Genomic DNA, 25,920 nt, shown 5'->3' with positions numbered 1-25,920 from the left:
GTGTAGAGGGAGCTTTACTCTGTATCTAACCCCGTGCTGTGCCTGTCCTGGGAGTGTTTGATGGGGACAGTGTAGAGGGAGCTTTACTCTGTATCTAACCCCGTGCTGTACCTGCCCTGGGAGTGTTTGATGGGGACAGTGTAGAGGGAGCTTTACTCTGTATCTAACCCCGTGCTGTACCTGCCCAGGGAGTGTTTGATGGGGACAGTGTAGAGGGAGCTTCACTCTGTATCTAACCCCGTGCTGTACCTGTCCTGGGAGTGTTTGATGAGGATAGTGTAGAAGGAGCTTTACTCTGTATCTAACCCCATGCTGTACCTGTCCTGGGAGTGTTTGATGAGGATAGTGTAGAAGGAGCTTTACTCTGTATCTAACCCTGTGCTGTACCTGTCCTGGGAGTGTTTGATGGGGACAGTGTAGAGGGAGCTTCACTCTGTATCTAACCCCGTGCTGTACCTGTCCTGGGAGTGTTTGATGAGGATAGTGTAGAAGGAGCTTTACTCTGTATCTAACCCCATGCTGTACCTGTCCTGGGAGTGTTTGATGAGGATAGTGTAGAAGGAGCTTTACTCTGTATCTAACCCTGTGCTGTACCTGTCCTGGGAGTGTTTGATGGGGACAGTGTAGAGGGAGCTTTACTCTGTATCTAACCCTGTGCTGTCCCTGTCCTGGGAGTGTTTGATGGGGATGGTGTAGAGGGAGCTTTACTCTGTATCTAACCCCGTGCTGTACCTGTCCTGAGAGTGTTTGACGGGACAGTGTAAAGGGAGCTTTACTCTGTATCTAACCCCGTGCTGTACCTGTCCTGGGAGCGTTTAATGGGGACAGTGTAGAGGGAGCTTTACTCTGTAACCAACCCCGTGCTGTACTTGCCCTGGGAGAGTTCAGTAACTTCAGCAACATAGATAGATTGGAGAAATTGGGACTCTTTTCCTTGGAGAAGTGAGGGTTGAGAGGAAATTTGATAGAGGTGCTCAAAATGATGAGGGGTCTGTACATAGTAGATAGGCAAAATTGTTCCCACTGATAGAAGGATTGAGAACTAGATGGCCCAGATGTAAGGTGATTGGTAAAAGAAGAACCAATGGAGACATGAGGAGAAACGTTTTCACGCGGCGAGTGGTTAGGATCTGGAATATACTGACTGACAATGTGGTTAGGCAAGTTCAATCGAGGCTTTCAAGAGGGAATTAGATTATTATCTGAAAAGGAAGAATGTGCAGGGCTACGGGGAGAAGGCGGGGGAGTGGTAGTAGGTGCATTGCTCATCTGGAGAGCAGGTGCATACACGATGGGCGGAATGGCCTCCTCCTGTGCTGTAACAATCCTGTGATTCTGTGGTGGAACAGTGTAGAAAGTCTCGACTATCATCGACTTTGAGGACAGGAGGATTACATCACCTGACATGTGACGAGCTCCAGGCAAATTGGCCTCTTGCTCCCAACTGTCAACACTTACATATCTCGTTCTTTCATCTGACAAAAGAATGACTTGCATTATCGTGTAAGGCACATCAACGCTGATAATGTTTTAAACCACAATGAGTCCTTCAGAATCAGAAGGGCCAGGCATATTCACTTTGTTCTCGTCAGATAATCATGAGCTGCAATAATTTAGAGCGATTTCTCGCGTGAAGTCATTTTTGAGGGAGCAGTGGCCCAATTAATTACACTGCCTCTTGCTGGAGGTAAGGTGTGTATCTTATTTTTGCAATTGAAAATATCATTAATGGCTCCCTTCATGAATTGGGAACAGGAGGAGGCCACTCAGCCCCTCAAGAGCCTGTTCTGCCATTCAATCAGGTCATGGCTGACCTGTATCTCAATTCCAGCTCTCTGCCTTCGTTTCATATCCCACGATACTGTTACCTATCAAAAGTCTACCAATCTCAGTCTTGAAAGCACCAGTTGACCTCTAGCATCCATAGCTTTTTGATGGAGACAGTTCTTGATTTTCACTGCTCCTTGTTTGAAAAATTACCTCCTGAATGGACCTGGCTGTAATTTTAAGGTTGTGCCCTCTTGTTCAGGATTTCCCAGAGGAAATCATTGCTCTTTATCTGCCCTTCTATCATTTTAACCCCCTTGATTAGGCGCCTCAACAAAACACAAAGCTGAGTTACTTACTCGTGGATGAATGACCTGATGTCAGTCATAGTCTAAGGCTCCACATGAATAATGGTCATTTAGCGGAGGTACTGGAGATTGCCCAGTGCTTGTAGAACTGTAGCCCAACTATCACAGTGCCAGCTTGCCTCAGTGGGTAGCACTCTTTCCTGGGTCAGGAAGTTGTGGCTTCAAGTCCCACTCCAGATACTTGACCCCATAATCTAGGTTGACACCTCAGTGCAGTACTGAGGGAGCGCTGCACTGCTGGAGGCGCTGTCTTTCAGATGAGATGTTAAACTGAGGCCCCGCCTGCTCTCTCAAGCCGATGCAAAAGATCCCAGGGCCACCCTTGGCGGAAGAGCAGGGGCATTTTTCCCTGGCATTTTGGCTGATACTTTTTCCTGCACCAATATGATCACTGAAAAAGGATTATCTGGTAATTATCACACTGCCATTTGTGGGAGCTTGCTGTGTGCACTTTGGCTGCTGTGTTTCCTTACATTATAACATCAGTTATGCTTCCAAAAGTACTTAATTAGCTGTAAAGTGCTTTGGGTCATCCAGAGGCTAGAGAAAGGTGCTATAGAAATTCAAGTCCTCCAGTATTGAGTAGCTTCAGATGCCCCAGCTGGGGACACTGACTCTCATTCCATATTGGCCCTTGGACCACATCTTAATATTACAGTTGGGCCACACACACACACACACCTCTTGGCACCTGGTAGGACCACCCCACCCCATCCCATTCCAGCAAATGGCTCTCAGGTAGATGCAGGGGAGTGAAAGAGCAGGCTGACAGCATGCCACAATAAAACATTCCTGGATCACGCTTATTGACGATCTCCAGCACCCCCTGGCTGGTCCGCATCAGGACCAGGAGCACCTGAGGGGAGCAGGCTGCCTGTCCGGGGCTGAGGAATGTTCCAGAGGGAGGGTCCTTAAACCCACATTAGGCCCCTCATTAGCATGTGCAATTGGCCCAACTCCTGCTTAAACGGAGTGCTACGGAGGCCTGAATATCATTTGACCCCAAATGGCAGTGGGCAGATTTTAGGGCATCCTTGGGCAAGTGGGACCTGGGCCTGTGATATTGGACCTTTTTCATCCCCCTGATGCAATGAGGTCCAATTCTTTTAGGGATGGGAAAAAGCTAAAGAGGAAAACTATCAGAAATGACAGAACTACATAGGGTGTGTACAGCACAGAAACAGGCCATTCAGCCCATTTGCCGGTAGTTCTGCTCCACACGAGCCTCCCCCCACCCCTCTTCATCTCACCCTATCAGTGTACCTTCTATTCGTTTCTCCCTCATGTGTTTATCCAACTTCCCCTTAAATGTACCTCTGCTGTTCTCCTCAACCATTCCCTGTGGGAGTGAATTCCACATTCTCACCACTCCCTCTCTGGGTAAAGACGTTTCTCCTGAGTTCCCTATTGGATTTATTAGTGACTGTCGTATATTTATAGCCTCTAGCTATGTTCTCGTCCACAGGTGGAAACACCTTCTCTCTGTCTACCCTAGTGAAACCCTTTCAGAATTTAAAGACTTATATTAGGTTATCATTTTCAGAGAATGAGACCCATGTGTTTGAGAAACGGAATCCACAGCATCGCAGGATGTAGAGGAATCTGTTCATAAAGGGTAGCTTCATGAGGCTCCTCTGTCAGTGCCTGGCCTCAGCAGCGGTGAGCTCTGGGCTCTTGTGCCACATCACCGTCTCCACGCTCTGGCATCTACAACAGTGCCTGATGAAATGAGCTGTGCTCAGAGCGAAAGGATTCCGGTGTCCAATTTCCTTTACTGTGTAGCTGACTAGGATGACAGTCCTTTTATATTGAGACCAATATTGAAGTGTTTACTCCAGTTCACATTCCTTGGTGTCATAATGGACCCAGAGGTGAGCTCCTGAGCTCATATCCACACCATCACTAAGTCTGCCTATTTCCACCTCTGTAACTTCACCCCTGCCCCAGCTCACCTGGTACTGAGACTCCTTCATTTGTGTCTTCATTAACTCTACATTTGACTATTGCGATGCATTCCAGGCTGGACTCTCACATTCTACCCTCTGTCAACTTGAGGTCACCCAGAACTCTTAACTTGCACTGAGTCCCATTCCCCTGTGCTCGCTGACCTACAATACGCTCCCACTCGAACAATTTCTTGATTTTAAAATTCTCATCCTTCTTTTCAAATCCCTCCATGGCCCTGCCCCTCCCTGTCTCTATCTCCACCAGCCCCACAACCCTCTGAGATATCTATGCTCCTCTAATTCTGGCTCTTGGGCACCCTGATTTCAATCACTCCACCTCTGGTGGCTGCACCTTCAGTTGCCTTGCCCCTAATCTCTAGAATTCCCTCCCCACACCTCTCTCCCTACTTTCCTCCTTTAAGACCCTCCTTAAAGCCTACTTCTTTGATCATGCTTTTGGCCCCCTGAACTAGTATCTCCTTATGTGACTCAGTATCATATTTTGTTTTATAACGCTCCTGTGAAACGCCTTGGGATGTTTCATTACATTAAAGGCACGACATAAATATAGGTTGTTGTTGTTGTTCATCTGCAACAGCAGATTGTTGTTGCTGAAGGTGCTGAATCTCGGGTGAAGTCTGCAATCAGGTCCGCATTGCGACATTGGTTTGTGTAATCCAGTCAGATCAACTCCTTCCCGCACCAAAATCTCAAATGTGTTGCTTTGCTCTCTAGTCGATCCGTTCACTAAATCACCCAGCTCCACTAATGATGCTATTTTCACATGGGATTACAAACTCTCCCGCACCCACTGGATTGTGATAGTTTTGGAATAGCAGGATGATTTTAAACCAGCAATTAACTTTGTGCTGTCAAAAATCAGATTGTGCCAAGGTGATGTATTGCAGTGGAAAACCTAGTGGCTACCTTATGGATATGGTGATGTAGTGATTATGTTATTGGATTAGCCAGAATCAGAGAATGGTTACAGCACAGAAGGAGGCAACTTGGCCTGTTAAGTCTAGATTGGCTGTATGCGAGGACAAATCAGCTAGTTCTGCTCAACTGCCCTTTTCCCATAGCCCTGCAATTTTTTTCCTCCAGTTCATAGCACGCTCGCCTTTGAATCAGAGGGTTGTGGGTTCATGTCCCACTCCCGGAAACCAAGAACTGTGATTGTACTCGAAAGAGTTGCAATCTGTGACTGTTGATAACTCAAAAGAGTTTCAGGTGTTTTAACCCTTTCCCTATTGAAAGCCTCAGTTGAACCTGCCTTCCCCACACTCCCCGATAGTTCACTCCAGATCTTTAACTACTTTCTGCACAGAGGAAACTTTTTCTCCATGTCACCTTTGCCAATCACCTTAAATTAAAAATCTGATATCCATGAAAATGATCACAAAGTTGTTGGAGTTTTGTTAATAAAAACTCAACTGGTTCATTAACGTCCTTTTTAGGGAGGGTGCTCTGCCTTTCTTACCTGGTCTGGCCTATATGTGATTTCAGACCCACAACAAGGTGGTTGACTCTTAACTGTCCCCTGAAATGGCCTCGAAGGCTGCTCAGTTGTATCAAAAACCACTACAAAGATTGCACCGGTTCAATAAGAAGGTCCCACTGGTACCTTCTCTGGTCCAAAAGGCATGAACCTTGTACCATCCTTGTTGGGATTAGGGAATATTAAGTTTGTAATCTGTACTGTGTCCCACTCAAAATAGACAGGGAAATTTCATTTTTCAAAAAGGCTTCACAAGCTAGCAACAAATATTTAATGCCCAATAATTATTGAGCCCCTTTATCAAAAACCTTCCCTTATGGCCTTCTTGTCAAGTACAATATATGACCCGAGGACAGACATGACTTCACCATGGCGCAGTCTGCTGAGATTGGGAGTGGCCAATGAAGGTGATTTTGAGAGGCCAGGGTTCCAGCAACGGAAGGTGGATTGGCGTAATGGACATGGAGGGCAGTGTGGGCTATTCACCATGCTCCTGACCTTGTGGTCTCAGAAATCGATAAGGTGAAAATCAGGAGCACCAGATTTTCTCAATCCACAGTTCCATCTGGAAAGGCTCAGCAAAGCTACCCTAAACTGGAAAGCCCGTGAGAAGTAAGGGGAAAAAATTCCCACTTCCTGGCTGGCGTTCCTGTCAATCCCAGAGAACCTGGCTCGCAATGGCGGGTTGCCCATATTCCCCACTCCACAACCCAACTGTCAAATGAAGCCTATCAATTTGTCCCAGTTAGGAGTCCAGTCCTCTGGCATTGCAGGTAGCAGGCTGACCAACGACTGATACTTTCCTTTTTGTCTATATTCTCAACTGACATGGGTATTACTTGAGAAGGAGTTGAGCTGATTTCCATCACTTTTCAACATTCGTTGCAGCCATGTCAACAAGTATATCACACTAATGTTCAGTAAATTATTAAACGGAGACCATGCACAGGTATAGTACTTGATCTCTCCTTAAAATGTTGGTCTTAAATCCCTGTACAATTCATAAATTAAATAACTTAACTGTTCCCATTGGCAAAAGGGTCAAGAACCAGAGGACACTGATTTAAGGTGATTGGCAAAAGAGCCAGAGGCAACTTGAAGAAAAACAGTTTCATGCCAGTGTGGTGGAGGCGGGTTCAGTCGTGGTTTTCAAAAGGGAATTGGATAATTACCTGGGGAGACAAAATATACAGGGCTATGGGGAAAAGGCGGGGGGAGTGGAAATAGCTGAGTAGCTCTTACAGAGAGCTGGCACAAACACAACAGGCTGAATGACCTCCTCCTGTCAGGTAACCATGCTATGCTGTGGGAAAATGTGAGGTTGTCCATTTTGGCAGGATGAATAAAAAAGAAACATATTATCTAAATGATGAGAGATTGCAGAGCTCTGAGGTGCAGAGGGATCTGGGGGGTCCTAGTACATGAATCGCGGAAGGTTAGTATGCAGGCGCAGCAAGTAATTAGCAAAGCTAATAGAATGTTATCGTTTATTGCGTGGGGAATTGAATACAAGAGTAGAGAGGTTGTACTTCAGTTATACAGGGCATTGGTGAGATCGCATCTGGAGTACTGTGTACAGTATTGGTCTCCTTATTTAAGGAGAGATGGAAATGCGTTGGAAGCAGTTTAGAGAAGATTTACTAGATTAATACCTGGAATGGGCGGGTTTCTTGTGAAGAAAGGTTGGACAGGTTAGGCTTGTATCCACTGGAGTTTAGAAGTGTAAAAGGCGACTTGATTGAAACATATAAGATCCTGAGGGGTCTTGACAAGATTGATGAGGAAAGGGTGTTTCCTCTGTGGGGGAATCTAGAACTTGGGTCACTGTTTAAAAATAAGGGGTTGCCCATTTAGGACACAAACGAGGAATTATTTTATCTCTGAGGGTTGTGAGACTTTGGAATTCTTTCCTCAAAAGGTGCTTGAATATCTTTAAGGCAGGAGGAGATAGATTCTTGATAAGCAAGGGGGTGAAAGGTTATCAGGGTTAAGATTAGATCAGCCATGATCTTATTGAATGGTGGAGCAGGCTCGAGGGGCCGAGTGGCCTACTCCTGCTCCTAATTTGTATGTGCATATGTATGTTCCTATGATTTTAACTATTAATTTACATTCTGAGCCTACGATCTTGTTCTAAAATATGAAGGGGCGAGGGAGGTCTGTTTACTCTCAGTGGGCTGTTTAAAGGTTAATGTCTCCTTATTAAACCAACCCCCTTCCCCCTGAACAAAAACAGAATTACCTGGAAAAATTCAGCAGGTCTGGCAGCATCGGCGGAGAAGAAAAGAGTTGACGTTTTGAGTCCTCATGACCCTTCAACAGAACCTTCTTACCTTCTCTTGATCTTTTCATTGAGAACTGTCGGCGTGACAGTCGGCGTCTCAATTTCTCTGCTCCTCTCACCCATTCTAATCTGTCTCTCTCTGAACTTGCTGCACTCCGTTCTCTCAGGTCCAACCCCAACATTGTCATCAAACCTGCTGACAAGGGTGGTGCTGTTGTTGTCTGGCACACTGACCTCTACCTCGCGGAGGCTGAGCGTCAACTCGCAGACACTTCCTCCTACCTCTCCCTGGACCATGACCCCAGCACTGAACATCAAGCCATTGTTTCCAGGACTGTCACTGACCTCATCTCCTCTGGAGATCTTCCTCCCACAGCTTCCAACCTGATAGTCGCCCAACCTCGGACGGCCCGCTTCTACCTCCTACCCAAAAAGAGTTCTGTTGAAGGGTCATGAGGACTCGAAACGTCAACTCTTTTCTTCTCCGCCGATGCTGCCAGACCTGCTGAGTTTTTCCAGGTAATTCTGTTTTTGTTTTGGATTTCCAGCATCCGCAGTTTTTTGTTTTTACCCCTTCCCCCTGATATTGGATACTCAGTGCTGACAGTTATTCCAAAATTTTTATCTGAAGATGTAAAATCAATACGACATTCCCTTTAACGTACCTCAGCACAGCCACAAAACCTGTATAAAAGAGGGGATCGTGAGGTGCCCAGTTTGGAGTTTCGAGGGGAATTAGTACGGATCCAGGTGACCTGCTTGTAGAAAAGGATCCAAATTTAGGGGAAGGCAGTGGTGTTGTTACTGAATTAGTAATCTAGAGACCCATAATAATGCTCTGAGTTTGAATCCCACCACGGCAGATGGTGAAATTTGAATCTAATAAAGAACAATCTGGAATTAAAAGTCTAATGAAACCATTACAACCCATCCGGTTCACTAATGTCCATTACCTGGCCTGGTCTGGACTACATGTGACTCCAGGCCCACAGCAATGTGGTTGACTCTTATGTGCCCTCTGAAATGCCCCACTCAGTTCTCAAGGGCAATAAACGTTGGCCTAGCCAGTGATGCCCACGTCCCATAAATGAATTTAAAAAAAATACCAGGACACACACACACATCAGTAATTAGAAAGTTGAGATAACAAAGAAATATCAGACAGATCTTCTTCACATGAAGAGTAATAGAGTTATGGAAAAACATGCCAGTGGACGCTGTTGAAGTGAAGAATCAAAAAGGAGGGCATTTTGTCCATCATGCTCTTTGAAGGGACTATCTGATAATACACATTCCCCAGCTTTTCCACAATCATTTCCTTTTCAAGTATTTATCCAATTCCGTTTTGAAAGTTACTATTGAATCTGCTCCGACTACCCTTTCAGGCAATGCATTCCAGATCACAACAGCTCATTGTGTAAAATAATTTCTCCTGAAGAATTATCTTCAAGTTGTGTTCTCTTGTTACTGACTCCCCTTGCTAGTAGGAACAGTTTCCTCTTATTTACTTTATCAAAACATTTTATAATTGTGAACACCTCTGTTAAATTTTCCCAAAACCTTCTGTGGTTTAAGAAGAACAGTTTCAGCTTCTCCAGACTCTCCATGTAACTGAAGTTCCTCATGCCTGGTACTGTTCTGGTAAATCTCCTCTGCACCTTCTCCAATGACTTGACACTGCTAAGAAGCCAGAGACAACAAATCAGGAATTATCTATGTTGTTTTTTTTTTAAAGAAGTTCTGATGCCCAGTAGGACGTCTTGTGGCGCAGTGGGTAGTGTCCCTATCTCTGAACCAGAAGCTCCGGGTTCAAGTCACACTTCAGGACTTGAGGGCCAAGGAAGGTGCATTCATAACATGGCCAAACAGGTTAACTATCAACCTGTAAAACCATCTGTTATGCCTGTGGCAGGTGGTAAGAGCGGGAGAGTCTCCTGGTCAGCTATGCTTGATGTGGAGTAGTGCCTCTCAAGCTGTACCCTCTTGGCATAGGCTAGCGACTTGTTTCAGGAAGAATTAGCCATGGAAGCAGATGTAAACACATGCTTTGTCTGCCTCCTGTGTCACTGGACACTGGAAAGCCTCTGAGCCCAGTGCTCCCTCTCGTTTTAAGATGCAATAACTGCAGGAAGAGTCTAATAATTGGCTTTGAATGTTGAAAAGGACAGCTGATGTATCTTAAATGGGAACTTGCTGCAAATTCATTGATAACAAAGGCCCTGTTTTAGGCCTATAGCAACCAAAATGTGGTATCATCGTTCTGTTGCTAATGATACCATGGTTACACCAGTGCAGTTCATGTCCCTACTTTAATCATCATGGTAACAGTTGGCATGGAGGAAGATGTAAGTGGTTCGAGATGTTGGTTGCTGAATGGATGCTTTGTATTTTGTCAAAAGCAACATTTAATAGGAAATGCGCTCTCCTGACTGAATGGAGTGAAGGATCTCTCATGTTCCTCCATATTGGAGTGTGTTACAATGGTCATTCTCTGACACAGTTTAAGAGGTAAACTGAATTCAGATTCATCTTTAAAATGATCTCTCTGCATTGAGTTCCCAAGTGCTGGAAAGGTTTTAGATGCCATCTTCTGCACGGTGACATAATAATGAAACACTGCCGCACTCTTCAATGTGGTTGTCAATCTTGCTTAAAAGATGGACCATATTTTGCAATCACACGTTGAAAGTGAAGGACCAATTTCTTGGCTTTAAGAGGTGACCAGAATTTGCATATTGAAAAGAAAAGAGAGGCAAACCTTCATAATTTAAAACATGACAGTTTTGTCAACCAAATTTAATTGGACACAAGTTTGCTTGTATCCCTGAATATGGTCATTAAGGTGTCCAATGTTGTGCATGAAATATGTTCTATGGTCATATTAATCATTACAATGCTGATAGTTACTAGATAGTGGGGTTAGCTTAATATATTTCAGATCTTAATACAAAGCTTGAGTTCCTGAAAGTGTAGGGATTGAAAGTTCCACTGGTTTCAGACCCAGGACCCAAATGTTAAATCAGTGACATATCTCCAAAAAACCCCCCCCCAAGAAAAAGCGAATAGAATATTGCTGTGCAGCCATTATGATATTTGGTTTTGACTGGTAGAGCTGCCCAATGTGTCTCTGTAAGATTTTCAATGACATCGAGTGTAAGATGCTAATTCCAACTGTAATCAAGCATTAAAACCCAGTAGATTTATTTCTTCCAATTTCTGGCCTCCTTGCCAGATTCCTGGGAGCAGCGAGATCGCAAGAAAAGTAATTTAACCTTTGTAATGAATGGGTCATGTTGGGTAGGTTGGCTGTGAAACACAAGGTCATTCTCTTTTGCTGTGGAGGAATTAACCAGTAGCAAAGCACTTGTCATTGAAAAGAGTGCTGGGGAATTGTCCTCTGAATGGGCTGTAGGATGTGTCTGACGTGATATTTGCTGCTTTATTTTATTTGGCTGGTGGCGTTCTTTGTTTATTCCCCATGAGGGATTCCTATCTTTTGTGTCCTTCAGCAAGGATGGTGAGGTAGTCAAGCTTGTGGACTTAATGGACGCCTCTTCTTATTGCAGTCCCCTGATGGACCTAGGCAAGGCTTGCGTTAATTATTCCTCCACATTGAGGATTGATCCTCGACCACTCTGTCTCATCAAAGTCATTCCATTGCATGTTCTGCTAGCTCAACAATTCCATAATGCACCATTTCCACTATCCCATCAGTGCCTTACCAGGCTGTATGATACTATTGCTATTGTTTCACCAATTCTTTACTATTTCAGTTTTCACAAGGCACATCATTGCAATCTATTACCAGAAACAGGCCAAGGGATAGCCCAGTGGTTCAATGCCAAAAGTCAATGGCAGGGATGTCTCAGAACTGAATCCAGTAGTTTGTACCCCCCAGAGATAGAACATCTAGGAGAGGCCTCAGGGCTGATGAGTAGACAGTGGGTCATGTTGAATAGGTTTGATGTGAAACACAATGTGTAGGAGTCCATCCAGGGGAAAGGGTTCCCGTCCTGACCTGAAATGAGGTCACATTCAGGCTTCCCTCAGACGATCTTAACTATTCTCTGTGGGCGGAGGGAACCCTTCACTCCTCAGATGTAGCCCTTGGAAGGTCAACCAGGGGTGCATATTGAATATGTACTTGGAGATAACTGGAGACCCCTTTAGCAGAAAAGGATGGGACTGAGAGGAGGGAACACTAAGAAAATGAAATCATAAGGTGTTTAAAAAAATGCTTGAGTTTTATCAGAATTTAGTTGTTCATATGTTTATGCCTTTTCTGTACAGAAGAAAAACAAGAGCTGTTATGTAAGCATGAATGCATGAAATAGAAGGTGACTGATGTTGCCATGACTGACTCTGAGACATCTTAACTCCCTGGCAGAAGTCTCCTCCTCAGCTTCCCATAGAATTTAAAAAGGAGGCCCTCTTCTGCTCAAGTGCCTTAGGTGGCGTCTTTAGTTGCAAGGGTGATGGGGGAGGGGGGCAATTAGGGGATCCTCTTCTTTTGCTCCTTCTGCCAAACATGGCCTTGCACAGTCATCATCACGTATGTAACATATGGACAGTAATCGCCAACATGTAGTCCTCCCAGAGACACAGGGTATGAACCTACAGGCGTTGTCCACAGTTAGCAGTTCACAGGTCATTGCAGGGATTGTACAAAAGAAAGTGAACTGGAGTATATGATTCACCCAGAGCTGTGATATCTTTCAGATCTCTCTCAAAGCTATTTCAGAGGAAATCTTGCTACACTTAAGGATGGTTGTGTTTTTTCTGTAGTGAGGGTTAGGTTGATTATTTGGCATACAGTCGCCTCATTCCTGGGTTGAATCTAGTCCAGAGAATTTGGGTGAATGATTGGTGAATGATAAGGTCGGACATGAAATGATTTTGAGACAATCTTAGCCTGATGGGGTGTGATTCTGCACAATTGCCAGAAACATTGGTCTTGAAAAATGATATTACAAAGATGGTTGAGTACATTAAGGTATTAAAGTAATTCAGTAAGTGCACTCTTCTGACATTGGGCTTAAGGCACATTGTTGAGTATCATATTGGGGTTCAGGCACGTTGTTGAGCATCAGACTGGGGTTCAGGCACATTGTTGAGTATCAGATTGGGGTTCAGGCACATTGTTGAGTATCAGATTGGGGTTCATGCACATTGTTGAGTATCAGATTGGGGTTCATGCACATTGTTGAATATCAGATTGGGGTTCATGCACATTGTTGAGTATCAGATGGGGGTTCATGCACATTGTTGAGTATTAGATTGAGGTTCATGCACATTGTTGAGTATCAGATTGAGGTTCAGGCACATTGTTGAGTATCAGATTGGGTTTCAGGCACATTGTTGAGTATCAGATTGGAGTTCGGGCACATTGTTGAGTATCAGATGGGGGTTCAGGCACATTGTTGAGTATCGGATTGGGGTTTAGGCACATTGTTGAGTATCGGATTGGGGTTCATGCACATTGTTGAGTATCGGATTGGGGTTCAGGCACATTGTTGAGTATCGGATTGGGGTTTAGGCACATTGTTGAGTATCAGATTGGGGTTCATGCACATTGTTGAGTATCGGATTGGGGTTCAGGCACATTGTTGAGTATCGGATTGGGGTTCAGGCACATTGTTGAGTATTGGATTGGGGTTTAGGCACATTGTTGAGTATCGGATTGGGGTTCATGCACATTGTTGAGTATCGGATTGGGGTTTAGGCACATTGTTGAGTATCGGATTGGGGTTTAGGCACATTGTTGAGTATCAGGTTGGGGTTCAGGCACATTGTTGAGTATTGGATTGGGGTTCAGGCACATTGTTGAGTATTGGATTGGGGTTCAGGCACATTGCTGCGTGTCAGTAGAGGCAGTTTCAGTCTGACCTGAGAGTGCTCAATGGGGGAAGTGAAGAAGGAGCTTGTCTCTCCATAATGCACCTGATGTGCTTGATGGGGTAGGGTACAGAGAACTTTACCCTGCGTCCAACCCATAATATGCCTGATTTGAGAGTGCTTGATGGGACAGTTGAGAGGGAACTTCACTCTGAATTTAACCAATGGCATGTTTGTGATGGAACTGCTGGATGTGTTTACAACTAAAATAAGTGCTGAATGTTCCATTCCCTAGAGCCAGCCTCTCTCACTCTGACAGAACAAATTCACGCGTGTTTAATTATTTCTGTAGGAGATACTACCCACTGCCTTTTGCTCTTTTTTTGTGGTTTCTTGCCCTTGCTGCCTGTCTTTTTTTGTGTTGTCTCAGTGAGCTTACAATGCTGCTTCATAAATGATGACCCGGAATCATATTTAGTGGATCTGGGCTGATCTAAATAATTTCCCCCCACCCCCCCCTGTTCCCCCCCACCTCGATGCTTCAATAAAATGGTTCTGCTCTTCCATAATAGTGTTCATTTTATACCACCAAGATGGCTAGTGATTCAGGTAGGGTTTAATTAAACCTTTGACCCTTTGGAATTCCTAGCATTTGATCCCACGGCCCCATCCACTCAGCCAGTGAGGTCGACATCCCATCTGAATGTCGAAAGGAAATTTAAATTGCTAGCTGTTTTAAAATTCATGAGTGAATGGACATTGGCTTCGTGGTTGGGCTTTATACCTAGTTTAGTGGTGAGAGTAAGATTGGACTTCTGCTGATCAGGGGTGGCAACGGCCTAGAGTTTAGAATTGGCTGAAAAGCCAGTCAGATGGAGATACTTCCCAGAAAAAGAGAGACCCATTTTGAAAGAATCTACCAAGCAATAGAAGATCGAGTCCTGATATATATATTTTTTTATTTTGTCTGTGGGTCTGTGTTAGGGTTGCCAACTATGATTAAATGTATTCCTGGAGGTTTCATCACATCATCTGCTCCATGCTCCAGCCATTAGTCGGCCAACCCATCCATCTTTGTGACGTACTGCCTTCCTACGCCAATTGGAAAGTAATAAGACTCATTACCCAATTGGATAAAGCTTGTCAGTCAGCCAAACATTCTTTTTCTCCCATTGTCGATATTTTTACATCTGGTGAAGAGAAAAGCTCAAAGAAAAAAAAAACACCCAATCTTTTTTAACGTCCCGATGATTTTTCTCCAGGGTCGCACATAGCAGTGTCCGGGAGATTGATCTGCAATTGCTGGAGACGCCAGGCCAGTCCTGGAGAGTTGGCAACCCTAGTCCGTGTAGACTTGTTCCAGAGAGTTAAGCCTTGTCTCGGAGTCTAGATCACTCATTCATTATTTAGTATATGTGCAAAAAAAATTGCTTTCTTCTCTCTTTTTGAAACCCAAGGTTATGAAAAGTCGAGGAGCCTAAACAACATTTCTGGCATGAGTGGGAATGCGCTCCGATTGTCTCCTGTCACCTCGCCATTCAGCTCGCCATGTCCACTAAGGCGACCCCAATCACCCATTCCATCCATTCTGTAGCATGGACACAAAAGAGTGGGAAATATTTTTCTAGAGAACTATATCTGTGTGTGTGTGTGTGTATGTATCTATATCTATATAGGTATATATAGATATATTTATATATATATATATATATTTAGGACTATTAAAATCGTTAAAAAAAAATACACAAAGAAAAGAGACCATTGCTTGAACAATAGGCTGCATATACCAAATGACTGATGAAGAATCTGCTTTCTACCGTTCGAATGGAAAATTAAAGTGGTTAAATTTGTGCCAAGTCGTTGGCTTATTCAAGGAACAGACCCTCCCCCCCGGCTAACCACCCCCCCAACCCCCTCAACGGACAGCACGGTGGAATTTTCCTATATTTTAAACGAATAGATTATTTCCACCCTCGCACCCCATCCCCCCAAAGGCTTGAGAAAATCAGAAACGCAAAGAAAAATTGACTTCCGTGGAACGATGAATCCTAACATAGGGAAGCTGCAGATTTTTCTGGACCACTATGTATTCTCTGTCGTTGACTCTTGGCTAAATAAAATAAAGTGTACACTCAGGATATACGGGCCGTACAGGCATAAAAAGAACCAGACACACACACAAGGTGGGAAACCAGTGGAAATGACTTTCTGATCCAGAGTGGAGTGGGATTTCTCTTTTCCCCCTCGCCCTCCCCCTTCTCCCGCATTCTAATGCATGGAACTCCATTGCAAGCAATAAGCAAATGAATACGTTTGCCTTGGTGCATGTTGAACAATTTAAAACAAAAATCAAAAAAAAAAACTGTTTCCTTTTTTTTAAGAAAAAAAAAGTTCTGTCTGAAGTGGAGTGTTCAGCCTCGACTGCTGCATGCCTGTTATGCAAGAGCGAGGTGAGATCAAAGCTGTCCCTGAGCCATTTTTTGCTCTCTTCTCTACTCACAGATAATTATAAGGACAGTCCAGTGATTTCTAGATACATGCAACTGGAGGCCGTCACGGTCAACTAGTGACCCCTTCCCCTTCCTTCTGCAATACCTCTTTTCCCACCTCCTGTAAACCATCTTCATCTCGCCTACCCTCCTCCTCCTCAATACCCCTTCCTCGTCCTCACTAACCCCTCTCCTTCCTTCCCCCTTTCTCAACTCACCCTGCTAAGTCTTCCATCAACCCTTTCTTCCCCAACCCTTCCCCTTCTCCCTCCTGTATCCCCCTTGCCTCCCCACCCCGTTCCTGTCGTGTCATCTCCCTCTGTCACCCTGCTCCCTCCCACCTCCTGCCACTGCGTTCCTGCCTTGCTCATTCCTCCTCCTCCTCCATCCTCCTTCCATCCCTCCTCCATTGTCGTCACCTCTTTCCTGCTCATCTCGTTTGCTCTCTCTTCACTTTCAAGCAGGGAAACTCTTTAAAAAAAAAACAAAAAAAAAAGACCCCCCCCCAACAAAAATAAAAAAAATCCCCCACAAAAACCTTACTTTGCTGATGACAACGCTGAAGAAGCAAACGAATGAGGACAAACATCGAGGAACATGGAATTTTGTTGCAATAAGGATCCAATACAGGAACGAAGAGGACAAATCAAAGTGCAAACAATTGTGGTAGAATGGGGAAAAAACGACTGGAGTCAGAAATCTCGGAAAGGAGGAAGAAAAGCTGTGCGGGGGGAATTGATAAAAAAGTATTATATATTTAAAAGGTGCATTTTTCTGAGCCTCAGCATGACTTTGCATGATGTACTGTAAGGATTATATTTAATGTCATATGCAAAAAAAGAATTATATTTTCCTTCCAGATTGCAAAACTCGATGAAAAATACATGAAAAAAGAAACAAAAAAAAATGAATTTAATCAATCATATAAAACAGTATTATTGAAAGGATGCAGCACTTTTTTTTCTATTTTTTAATCAGAATTAATATTAAAAGGCTTGTATATAAGAAAGGTGCCATTACTCGGTCATATTGACCGTTTTTTCCCCTGGTTTTCTCTCGCTCGCTCTCTGTCTGTCTTGCTCTGTTCCTCTCTCTGGCACGCTAACTAAGTAAGTGGAGAGATGAAAGATATGTTAAGTGTTACGTTGCAGATCCCCAGTGATGTTTGGATTTGGAACCCAGGGTTTCAGCCCTTCTCAAGAACTTGCAGCTTGGGGCCAGTAAACCCTCTCCCAGTGGGATCCTTGGCTCCTTCCAATGGCAGTCAGTGAGGCTTCAGGCAAAGCAAATGGAGTTGGCGGAATGCCTGAGAAGGTTGGACGTGTGGATTGCCGGCTCCCTCCTTTCCTGCGAATCTGATGGTCTTCAGAAAAGGAAGGGCTACTTTGTAGAAGCATCTTTGTTTGACTGGCAAGGTTTTGGGCTTAGAGCGCCTGGAGGTATAAAAGCCCGAGCTCTGCCTGCAAGGTTCCCTACCCCTGGGCTGACCACAGCCCATTGGAGATAGGAGCCTCCCAAAGAATTAATCCTTGTCAGGTCGGTGTGGGTGTTAGGGCTCAGTATTTTCCGATATTCCATTGGCTGCAGGTTGCTAAGGGCGACAGGAGTCCTGGTCCATACCTTGGCCTGTTGGCTCCAAATCGCTGAGCAGCCCTTTGCTTTATAGGGAAGCTTTGCTGACTGCAGATGGCTAATGCTACTTGGGTTGGGCCAAGGACCCTCACTGTTCACAAGCTTTGAGACAACGTTCGTGCGCAATGTCAGCTCATTCTTTAAGGGATCAGAACTGTCAGACGTATCTCAGGTCAATAACTTGGCATTTCCTCACCCCTCAGCCTCCCCAAACCCCCATTTTGTCAAACTTGTTACCTTTTATGCAAATATTAGAGTATCAAAAGCTGCAGAATTTCATAAGTGAAATCAAACGCTCTGTCCTGTACAGTGCAATAATGCCTCTATCACTGTGCTGTTATTTAGCTACACTTTGTAGACAAGAACTCAACACCTCACAGTCCTCAAGCTCATCAGGTAGGACTTTGCAGACATACACTGTGCAGTGTAATGTCTAATCCCCCAGTCATTGGGGCAGTCAATGGGCTGCTGGTTAATTATGTCCTCACGGCCACTGATACTAAATTAGAATTCAGGAAGAAAGTTGTCTTCCTCTTGTGTGGTGGGAGGTGAGGAGGAGTGGTGGTAATTGTGACAGTGCTACCCGAGTTTACACCCATCTCTGTCTCCGAGGATGCTGTTCTTCAGGCCGTAAGGGACAAAACCTTTCTCAAACACACTTAGCTTTCTCTTTCTGTGCTAAAATCCAGTCAATGGAGGAAATAATAAGTTAAGGGGAATGGATTTCCTTTCATTTGAACTGTTAGGATAAATTTTACTCTGTGGAGTTGCATGGATTAAGAAATGGAAGTGTTGTGAGGGGCCCATGTGCTGTTGATCTCAGGTAGGTCAGGGATGTTGTAGTGGGAACACATCGCCCCTGTCTGAACTGTTAGTTTACTTGTATTTTCACTGTAAATCAAAGCAGATCCATCACCTGGAGCAATACATGTCTCACATGCAGACAAACACACACACACATAAATACTTACATGTACCATATGCACACGCACGTCAATATATGCACATGCAGACACACGCAGATACACAGAAACACATATACACAGGCACACAAACACATACACACATGTACAAAAACACATATACACATGCACAAAAACACATATACACATGCACACAAACACGTATACACATGCACACAAATACAAGTTATGTATATTATTTAAAAAGACAATTTCCCAATACCTATACCAATAAGGGCAAGTCCAAAAAGTCTATTATGTTTTCTTGTTTTAGTAGCAGGTTATATAAGGCAGGGAGTGACAGTCATCAGGCTTGGCAGAGCAATATTTAATGCAGTCACATGGCATTTGTTTGTTTGCTATTTTAACATCAGCTTTAACCTGTTTATATTATAGGCTATAGTGGGTTCAATTCGATCTCCTAATTGGATATTTCTTTATAATTCTATTTGATGTGATTGGCTGTGATGACAGGCAAATGGGAAAACTTCTTCACAGGAAAGCTTTGACCCTTGACAGAAGCAGACACTCTGACAGCATCACTGGCTCAGGATATTTAACAATGCCAATAGCCCACCCTACACCCGTTCCCTTTTCTTTGCCTCCTCAACTGAGACTCATCACACCATCTCCTGCTCAAACACAATCTCCGCCAGCACCTTGAAACTGGAACGCCTTACCTCCCTCACTCTTCTCTCCTACCTACAATCTTCTAGTTTCTGAAACCCAAATTTGACATCACCTAGTTATTGCTATCTCCCATCCTGTAAAACCTTTAATGACTCATGCCCTTGTCGCTCCACGTTGTGTTTTCAATGTTAAAAGATTCAGTCAACATTGGCCTATGGGAGCTACATTTGTGTTCACCAAACCCAATGAATGGTAGATTGACCCAGCCTTCTGCTGGATGCCCAACCTGCAACCAGTATGCCAACACAGCATGAAGGATGTTCTCTGAGAACGTGAGGCACTTCAGTGGAAGAGTAGAGTTTTACACATTCCTAAAAAAATATGAAAAAAGACTTCCTATGGTAAATTATTCATGTAGTGAAGCAACTAATAGTCCTAACAAGTTCAAAGAAATAATCCTGGTTGGACTTCCTAATAGACTAACAATAAAGGCTGTTGCAGTACTTAGCTTCTGCCAACAGATGCCACCAGCTCATTGGAAACGTGATGCATCATATTCTTGTTAGCAAGCACACTAGAGACATCTAGGGGCGGAAATGCAATACTTTACCTTGAATCCATGTTGAACATCCTGAAAGTCAGATTTGGGAGTTTGAACAGGTTTATGGTAAATCTAACTATTCCGCCACCCTCCCTCCCAAAAGTTTTGCATGTATCCATCTATGTGCTGGTACGTTGGGAATGTTTTCCCGTGAACGTTTAGGCCCATTGGTTGCAAAGGATTTCAGTAAAGCACCAAATAATGCAATTCATTCCTTGAGGGGTAAATGTAACTTGGATTCAAGCTTTGCTACCCAAAACTTTTCACTGTTGTAGGGGGAGCTCATGCTACCAGTTACAGGTCTTTCCTTGGCACTGGTTTGTTTTATTCAGCTTTAGGCAGAGCTGTTGTCTCAGCACATGTTTTAAGCAGGAAATCTGTCATGATGTTACCAGAGGAGAAATTTGCCACATCAAATGCCTCCTCAGGCTTGTCAGTACAGTGCCATTTTGGCCACCTTGTTTTCAAACCTCGCCAATACCCCAGCCACCAAACTGAATAGGCTATAGTCGGATGTGCACTTGCGATGCCATGGCCTACAAGGCTATGGGCCTAGTGCTGGAAAATGAGATTAGAATAGTTAAGTACTTGTTTGACCGGCGCAGACTCGATGGGCCGAAGGGCCTTTTCCTGTGCTGTAGACCTCTATGACTCTGTGACTTATACATTCCCAAAAGTACTTCTTGCTCCGCTGCTTATTCATCCTCACACTTCTTCTCTGTTGTAGGGAAAAACCTCTGTCATAACACTGATGCCTTCTGGCTTTCTCTCCTTGAACCCCTTATGACTTGCCCTCCCCTTCAAACACCTTTTAAAAACACTTAAGAGCATAAGAAATAAGAGCACGAGTAGACCACAAGGCCCATCGAGCTGCCCCGCCATTCAACACGCTTGTGGCTCAACTTGGGCTTCAACTCCATCTTCTCGCCCACTCCCCATATCCCTTGATTCCCTAAGAGACCAAAAACCTGTCTATCCTAGCCTTAGGCTTTGCCTTGCCTTTGACCTCCCTCTCCTTCCCAAAACCCTGTAGTTCCACCAGCTCATTTCTCAAGCCATCTGAGATGTTTCCCTTCCCTGCGTTGGGATGCCCGCTGGTATTCAAACACAGAACCCAGGACGAAGAGATGTAGCGAAAGGCCCCCCCCCGCCCTAGAAAGAGCTGTGCAAAAACTCTCCAGATGCATGAATTAACATGGTTATTTGCCGTCAATGATCTGCATGTTGTGAGCACTGGTAACTGAACCTGGCAGTTCTAATTTACTGTAGTGAAACACATCACCAGCAATGGATCTGCTGTAACACTCAACCAGTTTGGTCTTGCCGAATTTTGCTCTGAAGTATTTATGCATTTTTGAATCTTTTAAATCCCTTTTTGAATGTTTTTCCTTTAAGCATGCCTGTGATTGGTCAGATCCACCCTGCCCTTTAAACCTACTGAGATCTAAAAAAAAAAGGAAGAAAAAAAATTACTCAATTAAATTGTCTGAAAGTATTTTTGTTCTTTGCCCTGACGCTTTCTTGCAATGGTCGTGGAAAGCGTTGTAAATGTGTACTGAGGGGGAGATGGGCACCAGAGACCCCAGGCCGATCACTGACTGGGCCATTGGCGCTTGTGGGCAACCTGATCCTGATGGAGGAGGCAAAAGGAGGCGCTGGCAGTGGAGATAAGGTGGACATCCTGTGCCAATCCGCCGCACGGCTCTGTTTAACCTGATCTGGGGGAGGGGGTGTTAAGGAACAGACATTTTGGTGTAAAAATGCCTAAATTTTATGGAAAACAGACGGGAGGATCGACGTTTCTGTCAGGGTTCTGGCCATGTAGCGTTGGGCAACTCCCAGTAGGTTTTGAGGATCGATGCCCGTTAAACCCTCAAGTCTTCTTATTCTGTGGAATTAACTAACGGTTACTGCGTAGCCCTGGGGAGCCGGGCTTAGAGGTTTCACTGCAGGCTTGAGGAAGTACTTGATGGTGGAGTTAGGTGGGGAGTAGGAGTCACTCCTGCAAGTGGTTGACCTTACACGCCTGGCTGACCCTATATACCTGGCTGAAAGTGGCACTGGCAGGGACATGGGTGCAGCTTCCTAATCATCTTAGCGACAAGTGGCAACTGGGCTGAGGACACGAGGGGAGAGAAAAGGAAAGAGGCTGGTGAAAGAAAAAAGGTTGGGAGTTAAACTAACCGACCTTAAAGGCTACCTCCTGAGACATCCTCAGCTCTCCCATGTGCCTGCAACCCAACAGCATTTTAATTTTTAAAAGTTCAGAAAACTGAACTTCCTATTATAAGCTAATGTCATTGGCATTTTTAGATCATTAAGGGCCTTGTTGCCTCTTTATGATGTTGCAACCACGCTGCATTCTGGGTTTAGAGACACTGGGCGGCAGCTCAGGGGGGTTATTACTAACCTTCAGGAGGAAAAAGCCTGGGGGAGCTGAGAGATAGGGGATGGGTGAGGTGGGGGGGTGGGGGCGGTGACTGGATGGGGGGGTGGTGTGTTGAGGTGGGGGGGTCCTGAGTTACACGTTAGGAACCTCAGAGGGAGAGATTTACTCCAACTGCCATTTCTCGTGGATTCGTAAAACTAAGCAAAAACGAACAACACCTTCCTGTCAGATGGATTGGAGGAAATCTCTCTCTCCGTTTCCACTCCCATTCCCCTTCTATACTTCTCTCCCCCCACCGCACTCCTGTTCCCTCCCTTTGCACTCCCCATATCCCCTCCGCACAGCCCTTACCCCACTCCGCACTCCTTTCCCCTTCACATTCTCTTCCCCCCCTCCCACGCTCCTGTTCAGCCCCTCTGCACTCCCCATGCCTCCCCTGCACATCCCTTACCCCACTCCGCACTCCTTTCCTCTCCACATTCCCCTCTCTGTACTCCCCTCCCCCCCCTCCAACCCCCAACTCTGTTACTCCACTTGCCCCTCCACACTCCCCTTCCCTCCTCTGCTCTCCCCTTCCTCCTCCCCACTCCTCCCCAATCTTTTATCGATTCAAGGGGTGGACCGTTAGCCTCTTGGCTGTCAATAATGCGAGTTGGGTTTCACCGTTTTAACACTGCTAGCCCTCCATCAGGACCAATAGCCTATCTGCTGGGGTGGGTGTGACCCCAGAGAGTGAGTCCCAAGTGTTTGGATCTGGGTGTTCACTGGAGTCCAGCGCCCTCATTATTTTGTGTATGTGATTTCAAATTCCACCTCGACTGATATTTATGTGATATCTGTGTTGATATTTATGCAAACATTTTTAACGGAAAAGTTATGCGCAATAACAACAAAAAATTTACAGGAAAAAGTGTACAAAGTATTTGTGCAATATTTTTGGGTGACATTTTATCATACAGCAAAATAAAAAAAATGCCAGAGAATATTAACATGGGGAGCACTGCAGGGAAGTCAGCATTTCTCTGCAGGGTTTAAAGGAACATTGGTGTTTTTTAGATATATGTAGGGTTAAACTTATGATGTACAGAAATCTGTTTGAGAACATCTTTAGAATCTTCAGACTGATCCCAGATATGTTGTGTGCTGTTTTAATATTTCAAATCTCCCACCTCCCCCCCGCCACCCTCTAAGTAAATATCTCTGGAACTTTGAGGGCTTAAAGCAGAGGGTGGAGGGGGTTGGGGGGAGATGTGGGGAGAAGGTTCAGCCCCCTGGGCCCAACCTCACAGTAAGAAAATCTGCCCTTGGTTTGGTGTGGTCAGAGTTGCCTCTGTCCAGTGGGTATAAGCTCATGGGGGTTAACCAGCTCTCAGTTCACTAAGAGATGGGCAGAGAGTCGGTGAGAATAGCGACGTGATGACAGAGAATTGGGAGATGTTTTTCAGACCGAATATAGGGAAGGATAATTAAGGCACAGCAATCAGACAGCATCGATGGAGCTCTATCCTGGATTCAACTCTTATCTCACCTGAGGAGGCTTCTTGCAGCAGTACAGGGAGCTTTACCCTGTATCTAACCCCGTGCTGTACCTGTCCTGGGAGTGTTTGATGGGGACAGTGTAGAGGGAGCTTTACTCTGTATCTAACCCCGTGCTGTACCTGTCCTGGGCGTGTTTGATGGGGACAGTGTAGAGGGAGCTTTACTCTGTATCTAACCCCATGCTGTACCTGCCCTGGGAGTGTTTGATGGGGACAGTGTAGAGGAAGCTTTATTCTGTATCTAACCCCGTGCTGTACCTGTCCTGGGAGTGTTTGATGGGGACGGTGTAGAGGAAGCTTTACTCTGTATCTAACCCCGTGCTGTACCTGTCCTGGCAGTGTTTGATGGGGACGGTGTAGAGGAAGCTTTACTCTGTATCTAACCCCGTGCTGTACCTGTCCTGGGAGTGTTTAATGGGGACAGTGTAGAGGGAGCTTTACTCTGTATCTAACCCCGTGCTGTACCTGTCCTGGGAGTGTTTAATGGGGACAGTGTAGAGGGAGCTTTACTCTGTATCTAACCCCGTGCTGTACCTCTCCTGGGAGTGTTTGATGGGGACAGTGTAGAGGGAGCTTTACTCTGTATCTAACCCCGTGCTGTACCTCTCCTGGGAGTGTTTGATGGGGACAGTGTAGAGGGAGCTTTACTCTGTATCTTACCCCGTGCTGTACCTGCCTCCTTAAGCCCCTGCTGACACTGACTGTAGAGAAATCACTAAGTCTTATATCAAAAGGAGGTTGTCGAATGGGTGGTTGTCCTGTGTCCCCAACATAAAACGTCCAAATAGTGTATCAAGTCGTTGTACAGTGGGCTGGGAGGAAAGGTCTATTTTGAGGTGATCAGGGAAATTTACAAGATGATCTGCAAGTTCTTTTTGTATTACTTTGTTGAGAGATTGTCAGACATCTAGAAAAATCTGATTAATTAAAATTTGCCAAAAGAAAAACAGAACAAAAAAAAACACAGGTATGAATCTTTTGAGTATGGACTGATACTTACAGCTCTTAAAATCTGTGCATGCTTTTGATTGTCCAGACATCTGCAGAACAAAAAACCCTGTACGAATGCCTATAAATTGAGTAGAGTTAGAGAAATGTACAGAACTGTAAAACATTTCTTAATCACACTATTCTCTGAATAAATGGGGAAAAAAACTTACCTTGTCAAGTCTTCTTTTTAATATTTAAGGCGCTTGCGATCGGTTGCACCTGTTAATGACACCTCACCCTATTTTCCAGTCTTGGTCGGTAGAGCTTCACTTGCAATGGCTTCTCTTTTCCCTCCCGCACTCTTTCATTCCCCAAGGATCTATCCTTGGCCCCCTCCTATTTCTTACCCCACAGCGACGTCATCCAGGAACAGAGGGTCAGCTCTCACATGTCGCTGATGACACCCAGCCCTATCTCACCACCACCTCTTTCAGCCCGCCCACTCTCTCTACATTATCTGACTGGATGAGCAGAAGCTTCCTCCAACTAAACATCGGGGACACTGAAGCCATAGTCCTCAGTCCGCTTGCCACTGACTCTATTCCTCTTCCTGTGGCTGTCTGAGGCTGTACCAGACTGTTCGCAACCTCATTGTCAGAGCTGACCCTGAAATTTTGACCGCATAGCTACCCCTTTGCTAAGACCGTCAATTTCACCTCTAATATCACCCGACCTCACCCGCCTCAGCTCATTTGCTCCTGTGTGACCCTCATCCATTGCCTTTATTAATTCTAGTATTGGCTATTCCGATGTGCTTCTGGCCGGCCTCCTACTTTCTACCCTATGTAAGCTTGGTGACATCCAAAACTCTGCTGCCCATATCCTAAATTGCACTGGGACCCGTTCCATTGCCCCACTGTTCATTGACTTACAGGGGGCCAGAGAAGGAGGCGGGATGAGGCCGTGCAGGGACTTGCAAACAAGGATTTGGGAGCCAGTGGGGTCAGTGAGCAACAGGTGATGGGCCAACAGGGCTTGGTGCAAGTTAGGA

At 45.0% G+C, this 25,920-nt stretch overlaps 1 protein-coding gene and 1 long non-coding RNA gene across 2 annotated transcripts in view; one reads left to right on the top strand and one right to left on the bottom strand.

Moving 5' to 3' along the window:
• LOC144669420 (voltage-gated potassium channel KCNC1-like) overlaps nucleotides 1–15,292 on the top strand; it is a 66,021-nt gene extending 50,729 nt beyond the window's left edge. Inside the window, exon 4 of the mRNA XM_078531834.1 lies at nucleotides 15,156–15,292. Within this exon, the coding sequence (XP_078387960.1) occupies nucleotides 15,156–15,292 (137 nt within the window). The remainder of the gene's footprint in view (nucleotides 1–15,155) is intronic.
• A 3,802-nt stretch (nucleotides 15,293–19,094) lies between these two features.
• On the bottom strand, nucleotides 19,095–25,271 carry LOC144669422 (uncharacterized). Its single transcript, XR_013573670.1, has 3 exons — nucleotides 24,940–25,271; nucleotides 20,022–20,570; nucleotides 19,095–19,782 (listed from the first exon to the last, which is right to left on the bottom strand). It is a non-coding gene; the product is annotated as an uncharacterized LOC144669422 (long non-coding RNA).
• Nucleotides 25,272–25,920: the final 649 nt, after the last annotated feature.

Source organism: Cetorhinus maximus, chromosome 29 (genome assembly GCF_964194155.1).
Source record: "Cetorhinus maximus chromosome 29, sCetMax3.hap1.1, whole genome shotgun sequence".
In the NCBI taxonomy this organism is placed as follows: domain Eukaryota; kingdom Metazoa; phylum Chordata; class Chondrichthyes; order Lamniformes; family Cetorhinidae; genus Cetorhinus; species Cetorhinus maximus.
This window is presented reverse-complemented; position numbering and strand designations above follow the sequence as displayed.